Genomic DNA, 12414 nt, shown 5'->3' with positions numbered 1-12414 from the left:
ATTTCATAGGATTTTTTAAGGCAAGGAACATTCACAGGTGGTTTTGCCAGTTCCTTCTGAAATATAGCCTGCAGCTCCTGGTTTTCCTTGGTGGTCTCCCACCCTAGTACTAACCAGCATTGGTTTTGCTTAGCTTTCAAGATCAAGACAGGATCTGGTGCCTTTAGGGTGCATAAACTAGTTGCAACTACTGTGAAAGCTATAGATGGACAGACTTAATGAAGCAAGCTTTTACATCTTACCTTTATTTAAAAGAGCAGAAGATAGTGCATACTTTATGATCTTTCCCATTTCTATTCCCACAAGAACCCAGTGAGATGAATTAACCCGGGAGAGAGCGACCAGCCAAGAATCTCATAACCAAGCAAAGATTTGGAGTGAAGTCTTTCCAGAATTATTATTATTCCAGTGGTAAACCCACTGGCCCACCTTGGGGAAGAAGTCACACTCTCTCAGCCTCAGGGGAAGGCAATGGCAAACCTCCACTGAACAGATCTTGCCAAGAAAACCCTCTAAGTTCCCCCTTAGTATCGCCATACATTGGAAATGACTTGAAGGCACACAAGACTCACACGCACAACAGCCCCGTGCTGTTACCTTAGCCAGATAACCAACAGAGGAATGCAGTCCAGCAATATCTGAGGGCCACAGGATTCCCACCCATGGATTACAACTTTTATTAGTTTAAGGCTCACCCAAACTTTATCTGGGGTTCAGTTCCTGGCATTGACCCATATCCAGTGTTGCCAAGAAGCCTTGAAGATATTCCCCAGAATGTTTTAATCCAAAACCCCTGGAATTCCCCAATATTTACCGGAATATTCAGTCAAAATCCCTGGAAAGAAATTAATTAAACCCCCCAGATTCCAGGGAATTCTCCGGAAATTGGCAACACTGCCCATCTCACACTGTGCCACACACATAGCTGTGCTATTTTCATGGTTATTCTGGGTGCCATGCCTGCTCATGAATTATAGTGCTGTTATTCCATTTTAAATGCCATGTCCCAAAACTGTGCTCGTCGTTAAGGGATTTTGGACTTCAGTTCCCAGAATCCCAGACTGTTGGCCAATATGGCTGAGGCTTCTGGGAGCTGAAGTCCAAAATTTCTTAAAGGGCACAGTCTGGGGACCACTGTAAATTATGGAATACTTGTGGGTAGTAGTCTGGTATAATGGTTTGAGTGTTCGATTCTGGAGAACAGGATTTGATTTCTGGCTGGGCCATGGAAGCCCATTGGCCAACCTTGGGCAAATTACACTCTCTCAGAATCAGAGGATGGCTATGGTAAACCCTCTCTGACTAAACTGACCAAGAAAACACCATGATATTTTTGTCTTTAGGGTCGCCATAAGTTGGGAACAACTTGAAAGCACACAACAACAACAACAACAACAACAACAACAAAATCTGGAGGTCTCTCTTTGAGAACTCTAAATGCCTTTCCTTTAACTGACAACCCTAGGATTTCATAAGATGGAACCAGGGCAGTTAAAGTGTGGAGACATAATGCTACAGCTGTGCAGTGTGTGAATGGGCCCTTGGTGTTTACAAATTTTTAGTCATAAGCACCATGTACAAAGAGAATTTCCCTTTCTGTTTTGGTTTTGCTTTACTGCGTTATTGACCGAGTAAGAGCTCTGAAGAAGAAACCCAAAAGATTATTTACTATACTGTGATGTTTTACTAGAACATGAGCCAGCGATGTCATGCTGCACAAAAAATGATGGCAAACACTATCTGGGGTCCAAAACACACTGCAGAAATAATCCAGTTTGAGATTGCTTTAACTGCCCTGGTTCAGTGGTAGGGAATCCTGGGAATTGTAGTTTATTGTGGCACCAGACACTGACAGAGAAGGCTAAATGTCCCACAAAACTACAATTCCCACAATTCCATAGCACTAAGTCATGGCAGTTAAAGCGGTGTCAAAGTAGATTATTTCTGCATTGTGGATGCAGCCCAAGTCACATTTCTGTGTCCCCTTGCATTAACTATATATGTACATGCCTGTATTATATGTATATATATACACACACACATATATATACATATATATATATATATGCAAAATAATCCCCCCTTTCTTCGTTTCAAGGAGACAAAGGCCTTAAAAAAGGGAGTCAGAGAAATGAAGCTGTTTTCTGCCAGGACTTTTCACTCCTCTCTGCAGTGAGCATGAACCGGGCGGAAGTACTCTAGCTTCCAAAACGAGAAGTGGGCGTTCTCGCGGTATTTCCCCAGCCGCCGGGCGGAAGTATTCTTTCCTCTGGGCTTCCAAACGAGAAGTGGGAAGTATCGCGTTCTTTTCCTCCGCGCCGAGCGGGATCTTGGGGTGCTCTCGCGAGAACTCTCCCTCTTCCTTGGGCCGGCGCTGAGAGAGGTAGGTGCCGCCGGCCTGGGCCTAGTGGCGGCCCGGGGGTCGTTTTTCCGAAAGAAGCCCGGTGATACCGAGCCCAGCTGAGGAAACGAGGCCTCTCTGGACCGAGGGACCCGGGATGCGCCCGATTAGCCGCTCCTCAGTGTCGGATGGCAGCCGGGGACCGGGATCCGGACCCTGGTTGTGTGGTTCCCACGGCGGAAAGGGGACTGGTTCTCTCCCTTATTTGCCCGGCCTCCACACTGCAGAAACAATCCAGCCTGACACCGCTCTAATTTCCATGGCTCGGTGCTGTGGGATTCTGGGAACTGTAGTTCTTTTTGGGCCCAGAGCTCTTGACAGAAGGAGGTTAAGTGAAGACGTACTAAAATGACAGTATTTGCCCATAGGGAAACATTGAATACTTCGCCAGTATTTCCCTATGGGCCAGTATTCACCAATGATTCCCTATGGCAAACATTCACCAGTATTTTCCTATGGGCAAGTATTATCCAATGGTCCTCTATGGGCAAGTATCCCCCAGTGTTTCTCTATGGGCAAGTCGTTCCCAGTGATAGAGGTTCCCCATGAGCAAGTACTGTCATTTGTTTTAGTACGTCCTGGCTAAATGTCTCTGTATTATGGCGACCCTATTTGATAGCAAGATTTGTTCAGAGGAGCTTTTGCCATGACCTTCCCTTGAGGCTGAGGCTGAGAGAGTGTGACTCACCCAAGGTCACCCAGTGGGTTTCCATGCCTGGGCTGGGATTTGAGCCCTGGTCTCCAGAGTCACTCAAACCTAGGCCATGCTGGCTCTGTTGTTTCACACGCACAAAACTACAAAGCATTGGGCCATGGCAGTTAAAGCGGTCTCAAATTGGATGATTTCTGCAGTGTGTTTTGGGCCCCAGATAGTGTTTGCCATTTTTGTTGGCTCATGTGCAGTTAATGGCCAGTTAAAGTGGTGCCAGACCAGATTACTTCTGCAGTGTGGATGCAGCTTCTTCTCTACAGATGAAATGGCTTCTCTTGCACCAGTGGTGCAGCACATGGTTGATGGGAAATGTAGTCAACTTCAGCAGTGTGTGTAACATGGTTTATGGAGTGGAGGATGAGGCACCAGCAGCCTTTTGATTGAAACACTAGGGCAGTGGTGCTCAGTCTTCCTAATGCCGCAGCCTTTTAATACAGTTCCTCATTTTGTAGTGACCCCCAACCATAAAATGTTCTGCTAAGTGTTTTCCGATGGTCTTAAGCAGTCCCTGTGAACGGGTCGTGACCCACAGGTTGAGAACCGCTGCACTAGGTATCATGAAACCCACTGGGGGACCCTGGGCGAGTCACACTCTCTCAGCCTCAGGGGAAGGCAATGGCAAACCTCCTCTGCACAAATTGTGCCAAGAAAGCCCCATGATAGGCTTGCCTTGTTGTTGTTGTTCTTGTTGTGTGCCTTCAGGTTGTTTCCCATTCAATTGAACCAATGCTTGGGAATCCTGGGAACTAGTTTTCTAAGACATTTAGCTTTCTCTGTCAGAAAGCTCTGATGCCACAATAAACTACAATTCCCAGGATTCCCTAGCACTGAGCCAGGGCAGTTAAGGCAGTCTCAGACTGGACTATTTCTGCAGTGTGTTTTGGACCCTTGTTGTTTATGGGACTATACAGCCTTGGTAGGTACAGTTACTGTCATTGCTTATAGATGTGGAAGCTGCAATTAAAAACAGTATGTTGCTTTTTCCTATCTAGTAAACTTGTTGCCTCATTGAGATACTGGTTTTAGAACTAGGTTTGAATTCATACTGCATGGTTTATATGTTATTTAGTATGCATATCTAAATCAAAACTGTTGGCCTGTTACAGACTGCCAAAATAAAGCTGCTTCAGGTCTCTTTGGAGGTATGCTGTTTAAATGATGCATGTGTCCTAAAAATCCGGAAGCTGCACCAAAGCCGCACTCCAGTGCTTAGGAATGGAGTGTGGCTTTGGAGCGACCTCCGGACTCTTAGGACCCATGCATCATTTAAACAGCATACTTCCAAAGAGACCTGAAGCAGCTTTATTTTGGCAGTCTGTAACAGGCCGTTGTAAGTCTTCTCCTGCCATCTTACTTGTGCTCTCCCATCGTTGTAGGAGAAATCGTTCTAACAATCCTCTGAATACTTTGTCCCATTTTGAATGCAGAAAGGCCATGTTTAGTTCCAGCGCAAAGATTGTGAAGCCCAATGGCGAAAAGCCAGATGAATTTGAGTCTGGCATCTCCCAGGTATGTACACCTTTCAGCTGACCATGTTGCCTTCTTTGCTTGCAGTCAATAATCATGGTCCACAAGTAAACTGTTTAGGGACTGCCACTTTAATGTTTCCACAGCACTGTCTCAACAGTGTTTAGACTGAAATAGGAACATTTAGTTTTCTTGTGCATTTCAGCTGTAATTAGGGTAATTTCAGGTTGTGGTGCACAAGAGTTTTATTCCAGAGGATTCTGAAAGCACCAAATTTGGGAAAGCTCTCATAGTTGAACCTGCTGAATATGTAGTGGCAGTTAATATGCTGATCAGAATAACTTAGAGATTCAGTATTATTCCACTTAAATACTTTTCATGGCCAAGTGCAATTGCGGTTACTTGGTTGTTTTATTAATTATTATTATAATAATAATTGTATATTTTATCCATCTTTTCTACTAAAATTGTGCTTATGGCGATAAGGCAGTGACTTGCCTTTAACACTGCTTTGTTTAAAGTAATATAATTTTCTTTTTCCTTTATTTTCTCAAGGCTCTCTTGGAGTTGGAGATGAATTCTGACCTAAAGGCTCAGCTGAGGGAACTTAATATCACAGCAGCAAAGGTAGCTTAAACACATGCTTCCCTCTGGTGCAGATTGTACTTGGCTTTGGAGGATGCACAGTGTTGCATCCGTTTTGGTGTTTGAGCTCATGTATAATACATGATGTTTCTCTTAAAAAGTCATTTTAGCAGACAGGTACTTACACTGCTGCAGTGTGAAATAAAGCCCAACATGGGCATCCAGTGAGGTTGCTCTCACTTGGCTCTGCCTAAGTGGCGTATGGGAACTTAGCTCCATTAGGGGCAATGATGTATAGTCCCATTCCACAATGTTGGAGAGCAAGTTTTCCCTTCCGGCTGAAAAGGCTGTTGAGGGGAGGCGTCCTGTATATTCCTATAACTTCTCAGTATTTCTGGTTGCTGAGAAGACAAACCATGCAGGGCACATACAATCAAACTCAGCTGCTCAGTTTAATGAATTACATACTTTTATTTAATTATTTGTATTTATGTGGAAACTGCTAATGTATGTATACCACCCAGCCTTAATACGTTCTTGATGCTTGTAGGCGTTTAGAAGAAAGATCTTAAAGACTAGGGTGTTTCCAGGTACACGTACTTAGAAATGTATTGACTATAAACAGTATTGATATTTAGACCACTTCATGTAATAAAATGATAAAAATGGTGCACAAAATAACTTGATTGTTTCTATTGGTCCATGCCTCAATCTAGCTGGATTTGACCAATTAAATGGTTGGTATTCCAAAGTGCTATGACAAAATGGGCAACTGTAGTAGATTTAGGGACCAAACGTCTGCCTCTGAAGCCTTCCAGATACCGTACAGACTGCCAAATATTGGGGCAGGGGGAATGAAAATGACTTGAAGTCTAAATTAGTTAAATACCCAAGAAACAGAGTACCTGTAGTTCATTATTAGAGCAGAAGGTCGGAGTTGAATGATCATGTAGCAGACCATGGAGATGAATTCTGCTAAAGACGGAAGTTGAGAAGGAGCTACCTGCTGGTGGAAATAATATAGATCCGAAACACACTGCAGAAATAATCCAGTTTGAGACGTCTTTAACTGCTCTGGCTCCGTGCTAGGACTTCTGGGAACTGTAGTTTTATGAAACATTTAGGCAGGTTACAAACAGCCACTTGGGACGTCCGCAGGATGTCCCACTTTAAAAAAGGGGCATCTCTTCTAGACGCCCCTGGCTCTAATACGGACTCTGTCCGTACAATATGGCGCCGGCCGTTCCACATGGCCAGCGCCATCTTTACGTATCGGACGCTGTGCGTCCGAACGTGTCGCGGCGTCTGTGACGTTGCGAATGCGCCCCTGGCACCTTGCGATGTCACAGAGGCGCCGCTTAAAGAAGCTCCATTTTGGAGCTTCTTTTTCGGTCCGTGCGGAAGCCGCGCGGTGTGGCTGCTGTGGCTCCCGCACGGAGCAAATGGCGGCGGCGGCAGACCGCCTCAAAGCGGCGGCTTATAACCCGCCCAAGCCTTCTCTGTAGGAAAGCTCTGGTGCCACAATAAACCAAAATCCTCAGGATTCCCTAGCACTGAACCAGGGCAGTTAAAGTGGTCTCAAACTGGATTATTTATGCAGTGTGTTCTGGACCACAGACTAGCATTTGCAGTAACTCTTAAAATCTGAAACTAAGCACTTCCCAATTCTTTTTTTCCTTAGGAAATTGAAGTGGGTGGCGGTAGAAAAGCCATCATCATATTTGTACCAGTCCCTCAGCTGAAATCCTTTCAGAAGATCCAGGTGCGGCTAGTTCGAGAACTGGAAAAAAAATTCAGTGGGAAGCATGTGGTGTTCATTGCCCAGGTAGGTGGCAGCTTGTCATTCCTATAGAACACATACATGCTCAACATTCACAGATGTAGAACAGTTATCTCCTTGTGCAAGCTGTGTGAAACGGTAACATGGCTGTAGTTCCATGCATGCTTATCTGGTCAGAAGTACTGTTCTGTTTGGTCCTCATGCTAAGCATATTTGTCGTACATAGAGCTTTTTAGTAGCTGCCTTCAGGCTATGCTACTCCAGTCTGGTGCCTTTCCAAATGCCCTTCGGTCTGCAGTCACATTGCTTTTTGTTGAGACAGATTGTGATAAAACACTGCTTTAATCTGCATTTTAATGTATTCTATATTTAACTATACTTGTTTTATTTGATATATTGTTAGCTGCTGTCAGGAGGTGCAAGAGGGATACAAATCTGATAAAAATATTTTTAAATTGCCTTATTTTTATTTTAGGCCCACGAGAAGTTAAGTATTTTAATATGTTTCACTCTTTTCTTTTAAAAGCGAAGAATTTTGCCAAAGCCCACAAGAAAAAGCCGCACAAAAAACAAGCAAAAGCGTCCCAGAAGGTCAGTTCAAAGTTCTATTATTTGGTTTCTTGATATGACACAGAAACGCTTAAGTACATGTTAGAATCGTATGCTAGTTCTTTCCATTCCATGGGCATAGATGCTTAAAGATCTGATGTTACAGAAACACTGACTAGCAAATATACTAACTTCATCTGGCTGTTGATTCATTGATACTTGTCAAATAGCAATCATGGATAGATCCTCAGTTCAGTGATGGAGCTCTTGAATGATCGCTTTTTGACAAGTATCAATACTGGTGTGCTCCCAAAACTATTTAGAAATTATTTGTTTTCTCAGATCTGTGAGATGTAGACCTGGACACTTGAGCAAACTGATTTCCTTTGAGTTTGTGTAGCCTGTATTTGCAGCAGCTGCTGCTATGGTAGTATTTTACTAAGCCATTAGGGAAGACCATTTTTAACTTTCTATTTGTGTTTACTGTCTCACACGTAGCTTGTTATGTAATACTGACTTACCAAATTTCTTACCCATGTTAAGCTGAGGGACAGGGGCAAAAGCTGAGGGACAGGGGCAAAATGAGTACTGTGGCTATTTACATGTTTAGGATTTGTGTAGAGAGTGTGTTATATAGTGTCCTTTGATCTTCTCTAGTTGCAATACCAAATGTACCAAACACATAGCTCTTTTTATTGAACATCCAAAAAAAAGGGGGGGTTTCCTCTTGGTTTATGAATCCTGGCTGGTTTAGAGACAAGACGTCAGGAATCCTGGTTTAGACAGCACTTTCATACTTCCAATTTCTAGCTAGTTTAGGTCCTCCAATAACAGTAAACCAGAGTTCTGCAACTTTGGCATACAGCTATGTGAATATGACCACACTCGTCCTTCCCAGTTCGCGGACTTGGAGTCCACAGTCTCACTCCTTCATGGACACCAAGCGGGGAGGGATAAAATGGTGCGCAGGGACCGCGCCGCCATTGTGACTAATGGGGACTCAGGTATTTGCGTTTTTCTGGATTCGTGGCAGGTCCAGAACAGATCCCCCTGTGAATCGGGAAGGACGACTGTATATCGATTCTCATCCTAGAATTTAGCTTGTTATGTTATAAGTTCTGTCCTCCAAAGAGGACTGGTTTTACTGTGCTGTATTTTAAGAAGCAGGTAATAAAAGTATAGTTGGCATTATTATCAGCTTTGGCTTTATAGCTTGACTATTCAGTTTTCAGCTTTTTGTTTAGTAACCATTTCTGGGCACTGCACATGTAGATATGTTCCTTCTGAAAGAGAAAATTGTTATCAAACTGCCATATTGAATGTTTTTCTCTGTAAGAGAATGGATAATGCAGTACGTAGTGCTTAGGGAATTGAACTGGGACATGGGAAGTTCAGACTTATGTCTCCACTGACCCATGTAGTTTACTGGGATGGCCAGTCACTCTCTCAGCCTTTCCTACTGTATATACAGGGTTGTTAAGATGAAGCAGTGGAGCGGGGAGTCATATATATTGCCTTGAGCACCTTGGAGTGATGGGGTGGGGTGGGATATAACTTAAAGATAAAGAAAAAGGGAGGGGGAGGTGGGTATCCTGGAGCCCTTTCTGTGGTGTTTTGTTTGGTCAGTTAATTTCTATACTGCTTATCATTGAACTAGGACTCCCTAAGCAGTTTGCAGTGTGTAAGCCAATTGCCTCCAACAAGCTGTGTACTCGTTTTACTGACCTACAAAAGGATGGAAGACTAAATGTATCCTGAAGCCCTGCCTCGGATCGAACTCACAACCTTGTGGCTGTGAATGGCTGCAGTACCTGCATTTAACCACTGTGCCATGAAGGCTTAGTTAATCTAAAGGTTTTCTTCAGTAGAAGATGAAGACAGTTGTTATTAGTAAAAAATATTTGAAATCTGTACTATGTTTCTGTGTAGCCGTACACTTACTGCAGTGCATGATGCCATTCTTGAAGACCTGGTTTTCCCCAGTGAAATTGTGGGCAAGAGAATCCGCGTAAAACTGGATGGCAGCCGACTCATAAAGGTCCACTTAGACAAAGCACAACAGAATAATGTTGAACACAAGGTAGGAAACAGTTGGGAGCAACATTACCTTTATTGAGGCATGCTTTATAGAGATTGGTTCAATGAAGGATCCAACACTTCACTTGACTGAGCAGGCCGAATTAATAGTCAGGTCTTCGTAAATGATTAGCACAGACTTAAGTGCATTCTGGCTGCTCCAGTCCTCAAACTGTATTGGATATGTTTGATGGGATGCTTGCCGCTGTTGCCTTTTTGGGTAGCTAGAACCTGGAGATAAAACCAGAGAAGACTATATGCTTTTATGGATATTTAGAAGTACTATTGCTGCTTTTGTGCTGATCCTGTTGTAAATTTGGAATGGCAAGCATCCCTATGAAGATTAACATAGTTAACTACCATGTTGTGCATCTGGCTTGCTAGTGTATTGAAATAGTGTGCCCATCAAAGCCATGTGAAAGGTGGCAACATCCACTAAAAGTTGTGGAATAAAATGTTAGAAATGGGCTACAAATGAGCAGTTCTCTCTTTTTTTAATCTTTTTGACCTCCTTTATTTGTATATGTGGATGTTGCCTCACTTGACTAGTACATGAATACAAATATTTTGTTTGTTTAGTGTGTGTGTTTTCATTTGCACATTTATGTATATAACATTTTATAATTACACATTACTCAGAGACAAGTAATTTTCATCATACTGCCTCCATGTAGTGATGGAGGCCATAGGTTTTTCCTTGCTGCCAGCACAGCTGTTGGAACAATAATTTTTGTGTTTTTTTACACTGATTAAAAAGCATTTCTCTTTCCAAACAAGTACTGTTTGTTTTATAATAATACTTATACATTGACTGAACAGGAGAAAACAATGCAGAGGAGATGCCTCTATCTTCATTTCCCTTTTTGGCAACATAGTGCCTCAGCCTTTCTCCCATGCTGTTGCTTATCACCTTCACTGGCCTACAAGCCTTCCCCTTCACAAGGAGATGACACTGAAAGAGATTTCTGCAATAGCACCACCATTCTAGGAGGAGCAGGGGGGAAGGCTTTTAGACTAACAATGGAGGTGTGGTGGCTGTGTTCTAGGAGTCGGGGAGGCATTGAGGTGCCAAGGTGGGAAAAGGCAGAGAAAGGGATGAGGGCAAGCTGTTGCTGACCCCACCCCAGCCTTGCTTCAGCTGTTGCATAAATCTCCTTTAGTGTCCTTTTCCTTCTCCTCTACAGAGGAGAATGACACTAAAGGAGATTTCTGCAGCAGTCATGGCAGGGCTGGGCAATTTCTTATATCTGCCCTGCCTTGAGCAACTATCTTGTCCCTTCCCAAGGATCACACCCCACAGTTTGAGAAATCCTAGGGTAGAAGGTACATGTGATCATGGTTTGCAACTTCCTCCTTTAACTGTACTGCTAGTCCAAGTCCTGAGGCTGTTGGCCCCTTAATTTAAAAGTTCTTTTGTTTTTAATGAGAATGTAGCTCTTAGTGTTCCAGATTTGAAGATACATTTTGGGGTTAGAGTTGCCTGTTTCTAAGTGTGCGCCCTGGCCATCTGCATTGCTTGCCCAGCTCTGCTTAAAGGGTTCGTGGCAAGCAAGACTTCAGGAGTCACGGCTTGTGTTTTATGGCTGCAATAGTCCATTCTTCCATCTATTTTCATCATCTGCTATTACAAGCCAAATTACATTTGTGCTTTTCCTATTAACATGCACACTGTGGTTAACATAAAATGGCCATTTCCAGTTATTAATATGAATACTAGAACATAACATTGCAGACAGTGATATTGGTCATTTCATTTATAGACACATGACACGGTTTTGAATGACAATGTAATATTTGTACTAGAAGAACTGCTGTTACTGTTTTCCTATTGGTATCACTTCATTGATTTCTATTTCTCTTTACAGGTAGAAACATTTTCTGGTGTCTACAAGAAACTCACAGGCAAAGATGTTGTGTTTGAGTTTCCAGAATTTCAGCTGTAAAGTGCAAAATAATGACTGAATAAAAGTTAATTGTTCATATATCTTGCAAGTAATGTCTTCTTTGTTAATTAAACCACTATGAGAATGTTGAATGCTTACATGTAGTGTTTGGCTGTTGAAAGTAAAGGTCCCAGATTTACAGTAGCCCAAGGTAGGTAACTTAAATTTCATGAAGACCATTACTTCTGTGGTATGATCTGTGTACAGTGGAATAAGTGTATAAGCACTTCCCTAAAGCTAGATTAAAAAATTCTGAGTTGTTAGCTGGTAGTGAGTCTAAATAGATTCTTAAAAGCATTGCAAATCTGCCTTTCAGTTTGTTTCCCAAAGTGGGAGAAAGGGTTAACAACTGTGACAGCAAGGTGTCACAAGACCCTGTACAGTTTTTTTCTTTTTTCTTTTTTAAATAGTTATCGCTATTGCAGTCATCACTTAGCTATATGGAGTTAAGACACATGCAAAACATTGGGGTTTCAATTTTGGAAAAAGGGAATAAAAAGGATTTGAATTTAACATTTGTCTAGAATCTTATCATATTCTTCACCTCTAGTCAATTGTGTGTTTGTGCCTTCATGTTGCTTGTCAGCTTATGGAGATCCCGTGGATGCCATAGCGCTTTCTTAGAAGTGGTTTGGCTAGTTCCTTCCTTTGAAATATTGGGGCTGTTTGGGCCAGCTTGGGGGCAAAGTCAGGGTGTAACATCTCCGTCACAGTGCTCCTCCGGCGCTGTGAACAGATGCTTTTTGCTGCTCCTTTTTGTGCCCTGCAAAGGGCAGATTGGGACCGCAGCGTGTGGTAGCCGCAGCCCCAATCTAGCTAAAACAGGCGGCTACATGCCGCCCCTTCCAGGCTGTCTGTACAGCCCCATAGTTTACAGCACCTGGTAGTATCGGTCTCCCAT

General features: G+C 43.0%; 1 protein-coding gene and 1 non-coding gene across 2 annotated transcripts; both read left to right on the top strand.

The window, feature by feature from the left end:
* The first annotated feature begins 2348 nt into the window (after positions 1 to 2348).
* LOC149311418 (small ribosomal subunit protein eS7) lies at positions 2349 to 11552 on the top strand. The gene is made up of 7 exons (XM_089531017.1): positions 2349 to 2383; positions 4541 to 4622; positions 5136 to 5207; positions 6847 to 6990; positions 7472 to 7536; positions 9424 to 9574; positions 11436 to 11552. The coding sequence occupies exons 2-7, from the start codon at positions 4548 to 4550 to the stop codon at positions 11511 to 11513; spliced, it is 585 nt and encodes a 194-aa protein (XP_089387143.1). The 5' UTR covers positions 2349 to 2383; positions 4541 to 4547; the 3' UTR covers positions 11514 to 11552.
* On the top strand, positions 5374 to 5596 carry LOC149311419 (small nucleolar RNA SNORA73 family). The gene has a single exon (XR_016281815.1). It is a non-coding gene; the product is annotated as a small nucleolar RNA SNORA73 family (small nucleolar RNA).
* Positions 11553 to 12414: the final 862 nt, after the last annotated feature.

Source organism: Sceloporus occidentalis, unplaced genomic scaffold (assembly GCF_023333645.1).
Source record: "Sceloporus occidentalis isolate IW3139 unplaced genomic scaffold, rSceOcc1.0.p SCAF_6, whole genome shotgun sequence".
Taxonomy (NCBI): Eukaryota; Metazoa; Chordata; class Lepidosauria; order Squamata; family Phrynosomatidae; genus Sceloporus; species Sceloporus occidentalis.
The sequence above is the reverse complement of the archived record's forward strand: the minus strand, read 5'-3'. Positions and strand labels throughout refer to the sequence as shown.